The sequence below is a fragment of the Poecilia formosa genome, unplaced genomic scaffold (assembly GCF_000485575.1).
Source record: "Poecilia formosa unplaced genomic scaffold, Poecilia_formosa-5.1.2 Scaffold10, whole genome shotgun sequence".
NCBI lineage: Eukaryota > Metazoa > Chordata > Actinopteri > Cyprinodontiformes > Poeciliidae > Poecilia > Poecilia formosa.
This window is the reverse complement of record NW_006799949.1, coordinates 96,297-111,915: the sequence shown is the minus strand read 5'-3', so window position 1 is coordinate 111,915 and position 15,619 is coordinate 96,297. Positions and strand designations below refer to the sequence as shown.

Genomic DNA, 15,619 nt, shown 5'->3' with positions numbered 1-15,619 from the left:
TTTTTGCTGTTTATTTAGGATATGCATGTGTTTTTGCTAAATGTGTGTAGGGACAACATCCTAAACCATGGGATGGTTGAGACAGAAACCTTTACAGAAATCCTGCAGTTTCAAAAGCCAGTAGAACGTGGGTTTTATTGACTGGTAATATTATAATTCAGAACAACAGCTGAGGGCCAGCCTATTTCTGTAAACTCTGCACCGGTGCACAAACTTTATCAGGGCCTGTAACGGGATTAAACATGGCTCTGTACGTCATCTCAGGGCAACATAAACAGGAGGGAATACGATTATTGACTTTCACCCATTAATTGTGGAAAAAAGGCCACAGTGCAGCTGCCGAACCACAGTTTATTGCTGAAATGTGAGAATGCCACCTATTCTCACATTTCTGGTCTTTGCAGTTTCAGAAACAATTTACAGAGCTATGAGAAAATTAAAAGTGTTTCCCTTTTCTTTTTTTTTTTTACCTTGAAGCCACTGAGGTGAAATTCTGCTTTTTGCAGATTGTTATCCTTTTCTCAATCTTTTATGTACAGAGAAAAATTCAACTTTGCTGAATGCATAGATTTAGGTTTCCTTTCTGCATTTATCATACTTTTTGTAGGGTTCTTTCTGGATTTCTTTTTACTGTACCCTTATAGATTCCTCACCATGTTCCTGGGGTTTGACATTAGGAAGTGCTGAGCCACGTGAGCCGGCAGCAGGTTGAACAGGATCCTCTTATTATCCAGCTTCACCTTCTCCATGTCATCCCGCTCCTCCTCTGCCTGGAGTCATAACAAACAGCGGAGAAGGACAGTTTTCTTCACACCGGAAATGACACTAATGGTTAAATGGTGGGGTGCTCTACATGGAATTGTAATGGCAAGTCCTTATCACTAGAGGGAGATAATGATTTGCAAACAAGGCAGAGATGGAGCTTTTCTTAAAATAGCAACAGTCAGGCTTTTGTTCCACAGACAAAACACAAGAAAACTGTAGGTTTTAGGGGAATACTTACTGTGAAAAACAATCAATTGTAAGAACAACCTAAAATTGACGAAAGTATAATGCTTTTATGAATTTATTTTGTTTAATACAATGCAATGTCCTCCACAAAACTAGCTTTCTCATAAAGTAATCCACATTACAAAATAATCATTATCAGCGAAGATGTTTATGTTCCATTTTAATGTCCATTTAACAACATCATGGTCTCTGCTGGGCTTCCTTATATAAAAAATTTTCAAACTACTTACTATAATAACTGAGCTTACCACACAGAAAATTATGATTTTCAAAACACAGTAAATGCAGCAGAAAAACAAGAAGCCCATGCTGTAGCAACATCTTAAAAGATGACTCGTTTGAAATGATTTTTTTTGTAAAGTACCTTGAGATGGCATTTGTTGTTCACTTTAATGTATTTACATACATTAAGTGAATTTAATTTATTTATTTATTTGAGGTGGTTTTGTCATATTTGTGTTTGGAGCGACATACGTCATTCCTGTCCTGTTCAGCTTCTTACTCTAACATTTTCTAGATTAATTCTGTGTTATATAAATTATCAGTCAGTGCAGATAGTAGTCATATAGATAGAACTGAATGACGAAGTCACTAAAATGTTTTCATTTTTAATGTGACTTTCAAAAATGTCTTCTCCTTTCTTCCTCACTTGACTTTGGGAACCTTAAAACAATGGTGTTCAAAGTGTGGCCTGATTTTTGGCCTGGGATCCAACCAAGGGTCATTGGGAGGATGCACAACCTACTATTTAATACATTTCTACCTCCAAATGTTCACAATAAGAGATGGTTTCTAAATGCCTGCATGCACTCTCACCTGAGTTGCCCAAAGATAGTCAAGCCGCAGCTTCAGATCCAGCTGCCTGGAGTGAAGAGCCAGAGCTCCAGAAAACAGCAGAACAGCCAACACGGGATCGTAGCCTCGGGTGTGCAGAAAGCCACCACTGAACGATGATGTAAAAACAGACACACAAAAATGTCATCCATACAAAGCAAAAAATTAGACTAATTTAGAAATTGTCTAAGTGCTGCTACAGATGAGGTATTCAGGACTCTACTTAAGTGAAAAATCCAGCTCATAAGAGCTGTTTGAGTTATAGTCCTTCAGGAGTAGAGTATCTTTACCTCAAAGAATCAGATATCTTACAGGAATTTTTTTAAAAATTGTTTGGATAAAATTTACACTTTGTAAACCAGCTCAAAACTAAAGCTAGAAGGTCTAACCCCACAGCCTGGCGGTAGCCGCTGCTTTCCATAACCGCTGTGTAGGTAACAGAGAGCAGGAGGAGGAGGAGGAGCTTAGGTAGCGATGAAACGCGGAGGTAAGGGACCACAGTGAGAGTCCCGGCCACACAGGACAGCAGGGCGTACGCCATGCTGGGACCAGTTTTGTCCACTGCGGTGCTGTTGGCAGGTCCGACCCCGAGGGCGTCCGCAGCAATGTCCTCCACGAAATGGGTAGAGTTTGTCTCAACTTTACCCCACGGTACACATCCCGCCTGGAAGAAATCAAACATGACCATGCAACAACGCCTTCCCAATCAGGATTCATAGGATATGAGTGCAGGTTAGTTTCAGTAATCTGAAAAGTGATCCATTATATTATCATGTAAGAAATGGCATGAATCGGTTCACAGTGGATCAAAATTATGTGTTTGTTTTACTGCGGTAAAACGTCCTTCTTCTCAGGTGTTTTTGAGGATCAGATTCTTGTTGAAAACTTCAATGAAGGCTAAAATCAGGATATTGAATCCATAATTCTGAATCATTGCCCATCAGAATACATAGATCTATAATTCCCTCCAAAAACTAATGGGACAAGACAAAATCCTTCATTCTTGTGTTTCATTTTTACTATAAAAAGACAATCCAATTAGCGAAATAATATTACAGAAAAGAAAACAGAAAACAGTGAGTCAAGCAAGGTTACTTTTCTAATGGCTTAAGGACTGAAGTAAGCTTTTTGCAGCATTTTAAACAAATGAACACAGTAAATGCAGCAGAAAAACAAGAAGCCCATGCTGTGGCAACATCTTAAAAGAAAGCATCCTCAGCATTTAATTGAGTGAGGAGCTGCTCTACTTTACAGTAATGGGGAAAAAAAGACATCCATTCTTCAGTTTATATATAGAGACATAATACAAATCTCTGGTTCTGTCATTTATTTTCTAAACATTGTTCCCTTCATAACAGACTGAGAGGGCCACGGAACAATTTTTCCATTTCCCATTAAAAGGAACTATTTTTGCCCATTTTTAACTCTTTATTAAAGTCCAGTAGATATTTATTATAAAACTAATTGTATTTCAAAAGCTCAAAATGCCATTAACCCCAGCAAGGTTCCCAGGGGCTTTTGGAACATAAATCAGGTTCATATAACCACAGATTTTCCACCGTACTTTAGAATGAGAATGATGTACTTTTCCCCATTATCATCTTTTGATTTGGCCAGACCCATCTGGAGTGTTTGATGCATAAAAGTTTCATTCTTAGTCCCAGATGACCAGGTGACATTCCACCTGGCCACCTACATGTGGAAGTAGTTAGTGCAGTCTAACTACCTCCACATGTAGGTGGAGGTAGTTAGACTGGACTTGCGTGTAGTTTATTTTACAATATTTCCCTTTATGTTTGTGAATGTAAGACAAAAGACAAAAAATATATATTTTTTAAGTACAAAACATAAAGGCCCCTCAAGTCTTCAGAGACCTGCTTACTTAATGTTTCCAGGAACATGACTGAACAAGGTGAGGCAGCATAATGGGGGCGAATAATTACAAGTATCTACTGATTTCCAGCACAACGACTTACCACACAAGCCTGAGTAACAGAGTAGGTGAGCAGAACCAAGAAGATGCAGAGGACTGTTCGAATCTGGATGGTCAGACAGCCTGGTTGGCACTGTAATCAAAAAAAAAAAAACTGATGGATTGACAGTAAAAACACTCAGCAGACAAAGTACCTCTTAGTGTATTTTCCTAGTATTTTGGACTCACTATTTTATGTTAAAGAAGTGAGAATATTTAGTGGAGTGGCTTATGATACGCTATATATATTTTTTTTATACAATAAACAATGAAATTCTAAAAGACATGAGGCCACCTCAGAATGATGATATGCATACCACATTAAACAAAGTGCAATTAAAACAGATGGGAAGAGCGAACAGGAGGTCCTACCTGAACTCTGGTGAGATGTAGGTACATCACACAGGCCACGTGGAAACACACACACAGCACCAGCAGCAGCAACACCAAGACCCCCCTGACAAATAGAAACAAGGATCTAAAACACATCCTAAAGTTTTCACTTAGATAAACAAAGAATGAGTAAGTGTGTTAGGGATGCTCGTACTGTGGGATCATTAGCAGATAGATAAGGCCAAACAGGGCACCCAGGATCAGAGAGAGAACCACCGCACTGATGAAATGGTCATCATACACCTGGTGATACTGGGGAAACACAGAGACTGTAAGAAGTTGAAGATGCAAGAGCAGTATGTCACACATCACTCATGACAAAGAAAATACATATGTGCAGGAATAAATTGGGCCATGACTTTGATGGAAGTGAGCTATGCAAGTGAGCTTGCATCTATTGCAAAGAAAATGTAAAATGCTGACTGCTCAGAAGTGCTTCACACAACCCCAGCTGAAAAAAATAAACTTCTGCTGAAATCGTCCATTAACTCATTACAGATGTTCAGTAACACAGATTGATTGTGGTGGCTATCCCAAAGCTGACAGCTGTGACTGGTCAGTTCCACCGTCCTGTTCATAAGAAAGTTCAATTTTACCAGTATATCACAAGCTCAAAGGAACCTTTAAAAATATTTTCTTTATTAAAACTTAAACAGGGAAACTAAATCAAAGTGTTTGTGAGCTTCCTATAGATATTGGATTTCAAATGTTTCAATCTGGCTCTGAACTTACTTTAATTAGCCGTATTTCAGTTCATTTTTAAAGCTCTGATGTTGTTAGATCTAAATTTGCCCAGCAGTGATGAAGTCCTGAACTCTGTAAAAGAAAATGTGTTGTGTGGGAGTGAACCAAATCATTACATTAATTTGTGTCTTTCTGTTTTCCCTGCTTAATTTATTTCCTGAAGGATAACTTTTTTTTTCAATTCAGTTTTAATTTTGATCTACCTGAACATTTTAAATCCTCTGTAACCAGTTTCACAAACAGACAAGCCGTCCTGCGTCTCCTTTATAACACTACCCACACACACACACACACATGAGAAGGATGTCACGTGTGTCGCACAGACGTTCCCAAATCATTATCTGAAACCCCTCCTGAGAGGGTGGGTGGATTCTTCATACAAACACACACACAGACACAAGCGTGCGCGCGCACACACACGCAGACAACAAGCGTGGGAGAAACAGAATTATAAAGTGTGTAGGGCATGATGTGCAGGAATGAGACAGAGGGAGGCAGATCATGCAGTCACGAAGCAGTTTTCCTCATGTGTAATAAGGAAAAGTTCATATTTGATGTATGCGTGTGTGTAAATGTAAAGCAAATGTTTCCCTGCAGGTGTGTGCATAGCCTCACCCTGCGCTCCCTGTCTCTGCTACTGTAAAACAGGGTGAAGTGGTTCAGATCCGATGTCCCAGACTCGGTCTGCCGTGCTTCGATGAGCCGGCCGATGTAGCGATTGACTCGTGTGGCTGGGGAGTGCTGCACGGCTGTGGCCGAGAAGGACGTCCGACTCTTCAGCTTCTCCGATGCAGTCCGCAAGGCTCGCCGCTGTCAGACAGGAAAAGACAGCGCCATCACTCAATGCACAGGTAGGCTTCAAATTGAAGGTCAGGCACACAGATTTAGAGCTTGGTCAGCAGGAGTCTTGGAGTATTTAAACATAAATAGACAAACATTGTTCTCTAAAGGTAGGGATTTTTTTTTACATTGCTTACCAAATTGTCCCTGAACCAAGAATAAGGTAACTTAAGGTAATTCAGTCATTCAACAATATTTGTAATGTAATGTAAAAAAAAAAACAAACCCTAAAGTAACTCAAATAGACATTGCCTTAGTAACCTCAGTTTGCATGTTACATGTCGACGTTTGTGTCAGGACAGTTGGAAAATGAGTGAATAAATCTAAGTTGAAGGAGAAAACATTTTCTTTCTAAATAGAAATGCCAGCAGGGCTTCATTTTACAAAGTTGAATCTGAATAAAACACAAGACTTCAGAAATACTGTTCTTGGGACAGATCAGACTCAATAGATATGCTTCACTGCAATTCAGACCACTATGTCAACAGAAAATCAAACGCATATCCGCACAAACACCTCATACTAACTGCCAAGCACGGTGCCAAAAGATGGGTCATTTGGAGTTTTTCAGCTACAGCACATGTGTCAAACTCAAGGCCCGCGGGTCACATGTGGCCCACCATGTCATTTTATGTGGCCCCCCCAGCATTTTATAGGCCCATGATTGATTTAAAATAGGGTTTGAGCACGAATTGACTACAAACTACATCTCCCACAATGCATTCCGATTGTTACCAGCCAACATTACGGCTTCTCTCCACTAGAGAGCAGCAGAGTCACCTCAAGCTGCTTATTGATTTTCCCAGCGAATAAAACTGAGACATCGACAAGCTAACATCAAAACGTCCAAGAAAAGAAAAATCGATTTACAAGTAAGACTGTGAATGAAGATGTGTGAGTTGGAGTCAGGGCGGCAGGTCGCGCTAGACTTTTTTTGTTATCCGTTATCTTGACCGACAACATAAAAATAAAAAATAAAAAAAATCGGTCATGTACCATTTTTATCCGTGAAATTACAATCATATTAACATCAGCTATTTAATCGCCTTTATGCGGTGTAGTTAATATTCACCGTGAATCCAGATCCCATCACAAATTAAGCAGATAAATGCATCTACATTTTTCTTGTAGTGACAAAAACCACCCCAATAACTTTTAATAAATTAAATTAAGCGACTTCACTTAAATTAGCATCACTTCACCCGCTGGGGTCTGAAGGCACTTCCTCCTGGTTCCCATCTGCAGAAAAATCTGCGCTAATTCATCAGTCAGTTGGATCTGTCTGATCCAAACAGATCAACTGAACTCTGTGGGTGTTTTACCCTGCGCGGTCCGGTGTGAGCTTTTACCAGGATTTTTATTTATTTATTTTTTGCGTGGTTTCGCTTCTCCGAAACCGGCAGATGTTACGTCTGCAGCTCCTCCAGGACGCCGCTCTCCTGGGCGTTCTGGACTCTGTAGAACCATTTGTCTCTGCTAATGACATCTCCAATACATTTTTTGATCCCAGGCTTATTTTATGGACTGAACAGACAGAAACAGTTACTATTATACATTTTGAACTGTTGATTTTATTTTTGAACCTTTTTTTATGGTTCAAAAATACATTTAATTGTAAAGTGTTGATTTTATTTTTGAACCATTTTTAATTGTAAAGAGTTGATTTTATTTTTGAACCATTTTTAATTGTAAAGTGTTGATTTTATTTTTGAAACCTTATTTATTGTAGTGTTGATTTTATTTTTGAACCATTTTTAATTGTAAAGTGTTTATTTTTGAACCATTTTTAATTGTAAAGTGTTTATTTTATTTTTGAACCATTTTTAATTGTAAAGTGTTTATTTTATTTTTGAACCATTTTTAATTGTAAATGTTTATTTTATTTTTGAACCATTTGTGTTGAATTTATTTTTGAACCCTCATTTATTTTGAAGTGTTGATTGTTTGAAAGACCTTACACATGAATTGCCCCATACGGGGTTTGAACCGATGACCTCAGCATTACCAACACGGTGCTCTAACCTGCTGAGCTANTTTTGAACCATTTTTTTATGGTTCAAAAATACATTTTTAAATTGTTGATTTTATTTTTGAACCATTTTTTATTGTAAAGTGTTGATTTTATTTTTGAACCATTTTTTTATTGATCTTATTTTTTAACTGTAAAGTGTTGATTTTATTTTTGAACCCTTATTTATTTTGAAGTGTTGATTGCCTGAAAGACCTTACACATGAATTGCCCCATATGGGGTTTGAACCCATGACCTCAGCATTACCAGCATGGTGCTCTAACCTGCTGAGCTAACTCACCTACCTTACAAACTGTTGAGTTTCCATGGATTTAAGAAGAATTTACATGATCTTACCACAATGAAGATTTGATAAAAGTGCTTATATTCTAATGTTTTTTCAAAACAACATACATGATATTTTATTTTCCAGAGATTTTTTTATTTTGAAGTGTTGATATTATTTTTGAACCATTTTTAATTTTCAAGTGTTGATTGTATTTCAGAGATATTTTTTATTTTAATGTGTTAATTTTATTTTTGAACCATTTTTTATTTGTAAGAATTGATTTTATTTTTTAGCCATTTAGCCAAGTCTCTGTAGAACCATTTGTCTCTGCTAATGACATCTTCAATACAATTGTTTGATCCCAGGCTTAGTTTATTGACTGTAATGTGAAATTAGGCACAAGTATAAGTCTGGCAGTTTATTCACCAAGTTACTGTGCTCTCTGAGAGGATCTTTGGTAAGTATTTGACATTGTTTTATGCCCATCGTTGACGTTAGTCTCTAACAAAATGTGGATCATCTACCAGGAACACTGCAAAGATCCTGAGTTTCTGTAGTGTAGTGGTTATCACGTTTGCTTTACATGCAAAAAGTCTCTGGTTCGAAACCAGACAGAAACAGATTTAGTCTATTCTATTCATCACAGGTGTTTACTAAAGGTCAACAAGGGTTCTGTGGTGTCATGGTCTGTACACTGAATCCAGGCATCTGAGTGCAAACCTCAGTTGAAATTTTCATTCGTTGCATCTCACATTATCAACTTTGGAACCTCAAACTGAAACAAAGCAGAGAAGTTCAGTTTCTGTAGTGTAGTGGTTATCACGTTTGCTTTACATGCAAAAGGTTTCTGGTTCAAAACCAGTCAGAAATGGTTTTTGTAGGTTATGCATCTCTTGGGGTGCAGTGAGACAATAAGAGTCTTCCTCTTTTGTGACGGTTCATTTGCCAATTGACTTCAATGTAGGCTTCTTTGAAATCGCAGCTACTTTACTTCAATTACCAATTGGTAGTTCTATGGTGTAATGCACATGTGTCAAACATGCATTACACCATGTTTGACACATGCACTGTGTTCAAAAATGCTAGGGGGCCACATGTGGCCTCCCAGCATTTTATAGGTTGATGATTGACTTAAAATAGGTTTTGAGCACGAATTGACTACAAACTACATTTCAACCAAAGGTTTGTATTCAGAAAGAATGTTTTTAATTAATTGATTTCAGTTGCCTCTGAGACTAAATCTTTGCGTAAAGTCTATAATGTCTGCCCATGTGACTTGTTTTTATTATTTGCTTGCTCACCTTTAAACACTGATTTAAATATTGTAATTTTTAAACTGAGCAGTAATTTTACATCCATGGAAACCCAAATGTAATATTTAAAACTTCAATACATAAAATCAGTTATTTAACAATATGAGGTGGTGTTTAATTTATTTTTAACATTGTATTTTTATACATTTATGCTAGGGCTGCCCAAGTCTAGTTTTCCAGAGCTACCATTCTGCAACTTTAGATGGATTCCTTCTCTAACACACCTGGACCATTGACTCATTACAAGCCTCTACAGAACTGAATGAGGGAAGTCAACCTTTTGTCTGGGGTGTTTTAGCAGGGATGCACTCCTGATTTGTACCGTCAATGTGGCCCTTTGAGGGGGGCCAATATGCTTTAGTGGCCCTTGGTGAAATTGAGTTTGACACCCCTGAGCTACAGGATCAAAGTGTTTTTCAGTCAATGAGTGGACCATGAGCTTCTCTGTATACAGAAGTTTTTTAGAGTGAAATATGTGGGTATATGACCAACAACTAAATCCTCGTCAAAAGTGGTTCAAACTCTGGAGCACAACACGTCTAAACCAAGGTTAAGGTTAAGTTTTCAAAAATATTGCATATTTTACTTTTTCCCAGGTTTTGCTCAACTAAAAAAAATAGCATTTTTCAACAACAAACCACCAACAAAAAATAATTTAAAAACTTCTAGAAGAAGTCAGAATAGTTATATTTTAACAAGTCACTGAAATTAATATTTTTAACTCCAAACATCACTTAAGTCGACACTTTGTTTCAAGATCAACACATCCCAGTGTTATAATTCGATGCTAAGCTCTTCAGTGTCACAATGCCAGGATTTTGTCTACTTGGATAATCATGTAACAATGTGCGTAATGCTATTAGAGGAGAGGATACCAGACTGTGGGTGATTACCAGCATACAAAATGCAACGTCATCAGAATTGAGAGGTACTAATAATCTGGCCGAGCTCACACAGCTGGACGGATTAAAGGTACTGGGCTATTTCTGACGACCAGACATTGTGATGCAAAGACCCCGACTGACCGACCCACAGAGGAACAAGCCATCAAACAGAGTTACTGCTGTGTTGAGAATCCAGATGACTTTTCTAAAAGAAAACTTAATTCAGTAACAAATGCGCAGCTGCTTTGGTAATATGCACACTTTCCATGAAGGTCCACTTTTCTTGCATGGGTCCATTAAATATTCTCCCAAAAATCTTCAACATTCGGTGTATAAAGTCATACTCTAGTCATATTCTAATTGCTTAAAACATTACCTATAAGTGCTATGCTTTGGGCGCTATGAATGAGACAGGATTTGGGTGCTGCAGTGTGTGAGCCATTTGTTTATTCAAGACATTGTTTACATCATATTTCAGTACTTGCCTTTGTCTGGGGTATGTCTGGCCTTTGTGTGTGTTCGTTCTACACAACTCTCTCATGGATTAATTTTTGCCTCTTTTCCCTTTTATTGTTTATATTGTTGAAAAATGAGTCATATCTGAGGCAAATAATATTTGGACTACTTCAGATATTGATATTGGTTGCTCTGTGATAAAGCTTTGATGCATTTTGGTGTAATTATGGCAGGTAAGCCACTCCTGTGAAGCTTATGGTATGTTTGTTTTTTTCCAATCACTTGATAAACTGCTCAATATTTATAAGTCTAAAGCAAAAATGTCGTAGAATTAAGTTTTTTAAAATTTATTTATTCAGTCTTGTCTTTATTGCAACATTAACCAATATCTTATTTTCTTGAAACTGTGCAGACCTACTTCATAACTAGTGTTGCCATGGTTACCTTAATAATATCATTGCTAATTTAACTTAGTAATACTAAAATTATTTTAAAAAATACACAATAAATAAAATGAGATTCTTGTAGAAAACATGTCTTTTATGCAAATATTCTTTGGTAAAACCATTAATTTCTGCAAAGCTAAAGTGATGTGAATAAAGACATCTTGTTTCATCCTGTCCAATGTAATGTAGCAATGCAGTATGTATAATGTAAAAATATTCATTAATCTTAATCATAATGCTTAATGAACCTGTGTGTAGATTGGAGACTCCACAACCATTTCGAAGGGCTAGAAAAATGGAGAGATCTCGAGCCAGGTTGAGCAAGTCACATACCTTGTCGTCGTCCTCGCAGGTCATGACGTTGGAGAAGGGGATCTCGGCCTTAAACATCTTCCTACAGTGCATGAGCTGCACCAGCAGGTAGCACACCGTCTTGAACTTCATCCTCTTGGCTGGTTTGATGTCTGACAGGATAATCCCAGGAAAAATCTGAAAGTTGAGACAACAGGTGGTGTTAGCAATAATAGTAAACTGGACCTATTTTAACCCTTGTGTGTGCGAGGACTGAGGCAAACATAGAGGACTATGGCAAATGATACAAGTTTTACGTGTGTGGGGTCGCTTGGACCCCATTTCTACATACAAGGGTTAACTCCCATCTTTCCAGGTTCTAATATATTATATATAAGGCTACAAAATCTCGACATCTCAAGCTTTTGCTTGTGTATGCATGCTTGCGTATTTTTGAGGATTTAAAACACTATGACATGCATACACGCACTCACACACGCACACACACACACTGACGGTGCACATGTGCAGTGTGTGAGAGACAGTTTTACTACCCATGTGTACGCCAGCTTAGCACATGCTCTGTCTCTCCCTCTGCATGAGAGGATTATTATTACTGTACGACACTGACAGCTGTGGCACTTCTCAAGTTTTTGTTGGTGAGTAAAAAGGAGCATGAAAGAGGCGTTGAACCGTACTTTACGTCTGTGCGAAGGCACAATGAAGAATGTCTCGATATGGTGCTTCTGCAGGAAGGCGTGCCTCTCGTGGCCAAAGCCTGGTTCCACTTCATAGTCTCCGTTCAAACACTCCAGGGTGGTCCTCGTGATGTGCACCTTACTGGGAGCAAGATGAAAGTAGTTAGTGTTAAAAGTAGCCGCTGAGGTCTTAAATCATTTCCTTCCTCATTATTTTTATCAGGCTAATAGCCCCTCAGTTTGCTCAAAACTCTTCACAGTAAGAACATTTTCATCCTAATGACTCATTTAATTTTATCTGGAGAGGTAAAATCTTATCACCCAACATAAAACATTGGACCAAACTGGGCCAAAGAGATGACCTCATTTCACAGTGTTTTTAATGCAAATCTCCTTGTTACTGTACATGGGTTTTCGTAAACTGAAATTTATTACCAACGCTCAGCCCTGTTTTGGTTCTCGATGCTGTATTTTTAGAGGAAAAATCCCACGAAGGCTTTAAATAATTTCAGAATATTATGAATAATGTGACTTCAGAAGGAATAAGACATTTTATTCATATCTTTGGACATGTAGCTACACCAGTTGATTTAATATAGTCTCTTTGATTATTTTCCAAAGACAAAAAGGGGCTCAGTACTCGTTCCTGAGGTCCTGTCCCACCTTCAACCAGTCAGTAGCATCTGTTGAATTCTGGTCATTTTTTAGCAATATTTCTCAACGAAAAAGACCCCTTGAATAAACAGAAACATATTGCCAGTATCATCAAAAGACACCTAATTAGTAAATAATCACTATGGCCTCAGAGATTTTTTAGAGAACATAAGGGAACAAACAACATCATAATCAGGTCAGGGATTAAGTTGAGGAGAACGTCAGACCAAAGTTTATCTGTTTGACATGTATGTTTGAACAAAAAACAAAAAATCTCCACATCATTCTGTCCGCCTAGAATGAGACTTGGTGCCAGCAGCATCATGCTGTGGGGCAGCTTTGCCTCTGCAGTGACAGAGAATCTTTTCAGAGTTGATGAAAACTGATAAAAACAGAAAAAACAAAATAAACCATTGGAGCAAAGCTTGATCCTGTAGAGCTGGTTACACTGATGATCAGTTAATCCAGTGCATTTGATTAGCAGCACCTGGCTGCTAATTTCCCTTTCAAATTGAGTTGTAGCCGCAAGGGCATAGTTATTCCTTTTTTCATACACAGCTTTTTGGTTTCCTAATTAGGAAATCCAGCTGCAGTCAGCAGTGCTTGAAGTACATCGACATCTGGCTAATCTTATTCATTTCTGACTCCCCATAATTCTTTATACGGAACACAACTTAAATGTAATTGACACATTTTGAACACAGTTTTTTTTTCCCCTTTCTTTTCCCTGCGAGTGCTGCTTCATTTCAGCCTGACAGGTTCTGACAGGCGGTACTGACCCAGGCAGCCCACCAGCCTCCATCACATTTGCCAGTGTGACATCGTTTGACCAGACATCGTACTGCCACTTCCTCAGGCCCAACACACCACACAGGACCCGTCCTGTATGCAGCCCAACACGCATGTTCAGGTCCACTTCGGTTGCTTCCACCACTGACCTGTTGGAAGACAAAACATTTCAAATTACGCAAGATAAATGGAAATGATCATCGCTAACGCCGAAAAATTCTGATCACACACTCCTTCGCAGATTTGTAAAAGATTTGTTCATTTCAAGTACCACTTTTTAAAACTAAAATGTAACTTGAATAATTTTAATGCTTTAATGAAACTAAAAAGATATAATAGAAATAATGGCTAAATTTTGCTCGCACCCTCCTTCACTGTGGCTTGGTTCAGCCTTAGTTAACGACTGCATCACTGTTTAATTTGGAAATAAAAGTCACTTCATCTCAGCGTGATTTTCTAGAAAGTAGGAATGAAATGTAAATTTATCTGAAACCGTTTTTAACTGTTTAAACAGTGCTGCATCTCTCTCTCTCTCTCTCTCTCTATATATATATATATATATATATATATACAGCCATCACTTTTAACTTTACATTGCAGCTCTTTTACAGTAGGCCTATAGCACAGTCTTACAGCAAAACCTTTCCTCTCCAGTGAACCACCTCAGCTTTTCATTGATATCTGTCACTTTGACGTGACGTGGAGCTGAAGAAATTTGAGAGCAGCAAAGGCTTTACAAATGGTGGGTTTGTGTGTTTATACAAAAGGAATGAAAAAGTAAAAGTGCCAGCCAAGTTAAAGGAGGGATCTCTCTCTCTCTCTCTCTCTCTCATCCACACACACACGCGAATGGGTGAGTATGCACAGCAGAAGCCTGCCTTCTGAGATAAAGCATTCCTTCAGCTGCATCCCTCCACTCTGACACAGCAGCAGGGGACAAACAGGTCAGGTGAGTGTTCATTTGAGACAACAAGGTAAAGGTGCCATTTATTTGTGTCAACGTGCTTGAAAGAGAATGTGTGCTGGTGTCCGTTTTTTTTTTTTTTCTTTTCAAGGTGTTTTTGGTTTCTCTGTAGTTTGGGTCTTCTTTAAAATTACTACAGAGACCAAAAATCTTTCAGGTAATCTGTCACATACAGAAACACTGCCCTTCGTCCTTCAGCTGGCTTGAGCTGCCAGTCAGCTGTATACGATGCTGAGGAAGAGGAAATCCCTGCACCCCCAGGTAAAAAAGGGAAATGTTTGCAAACACCACATATGAATGTTTTCACTTTGAATCAGTTGGTTTGGTTTGGTCTGTGGCCATATTTGTCATATTTTATCCGAATCCATGGGTACAAATGGTACAAACAATATAATGCATTTGAATTAAATGACACTGTGCAGTCATTTGTGAAAGACAACAATAAGCCAAAGAGCAAGAAGATGGCAACTATGACACCCCCTTTAAAAATTGTATTTTACATAATTTGTACATGTTTTTCAAAACTCCTCCAATAAGTACAGTATTTTGTATGTTATTTTTTGTAAATTTGGGGTCAGATTTAAATAATAATATATAGAATGAAAATTAGCAGCGTCTAGTTTTATTTTACAATTATTGCAAATAAACCGTTTTGTTTATTTGTTCTTCCCTGAGACTAAGCAAGGTAACAGTAGATCTAACTCAAACTTTTTAATCATGGTACTCTTACTTTTATTTTAACTTCTTATTTTCATGTCTGCTGACAAAATCAGTTTTATACTTTGATCAACCAAACAGTTGACTTTGTCACTGAAAACAGTATAATTTTCTTTATCTAAAAAAGATTTAGATTTGGTTTTCAGGAACTCGTCAAACACTTGTAGAAACTTGGTTTCTATCTGAGATCATGTACAATAAAATATTTGAATTTCCAGAAATCTCACTTAACTTTGTTGTATTTCTCTTTTGGGTAGATAAACCTAGAAGAACATCTAAAGACTGAAATTAAAGGAACTGAAATTATTCAGTTGA

General features: G+C 37.9%; 1 protein-coding gene across 1 annotated transcript in view; it reads right to left on the bottom strand.

The window, feature by feature from the left end:
• adcy1a (adenylate cyclase 1a) overlaps positions 1–15,619 on the bottom strand; it is a 55,923-nt gene that overhangs the window by 11,474 nt on the left and 28,830 nt on the right. Inside the window, exons 9-15 of the mRNA XM_007540787.2 lie at positions 5,570–5,764; positions 4,365–4,462; positions 4,190–4,274; positions 3,822–3,911; positions 2,235–2,509; positions 1,828–1,954; positions 654–770 (exon numbers count right to left, since the gene is read on the bottom strand). Coding sequence (XP_007540849.1) covers positions 654–770; positions 1,828–1,954; positions 2,235–2,509; positions 3,822–3,911; positions 4,190–4,274; positions 4,365–4,462; positions 5,570–5,764 — 987 coding nt within the window. The remainder of the gene's footprint in view (positions 1–653; positions 771–1,827; positions 1,955–2,234; positions 2,510–3,821; positions 3,912–4,189; positions 4,275–4,364; positions 4,463–5,569; positions 5,765–15,619) is intronic.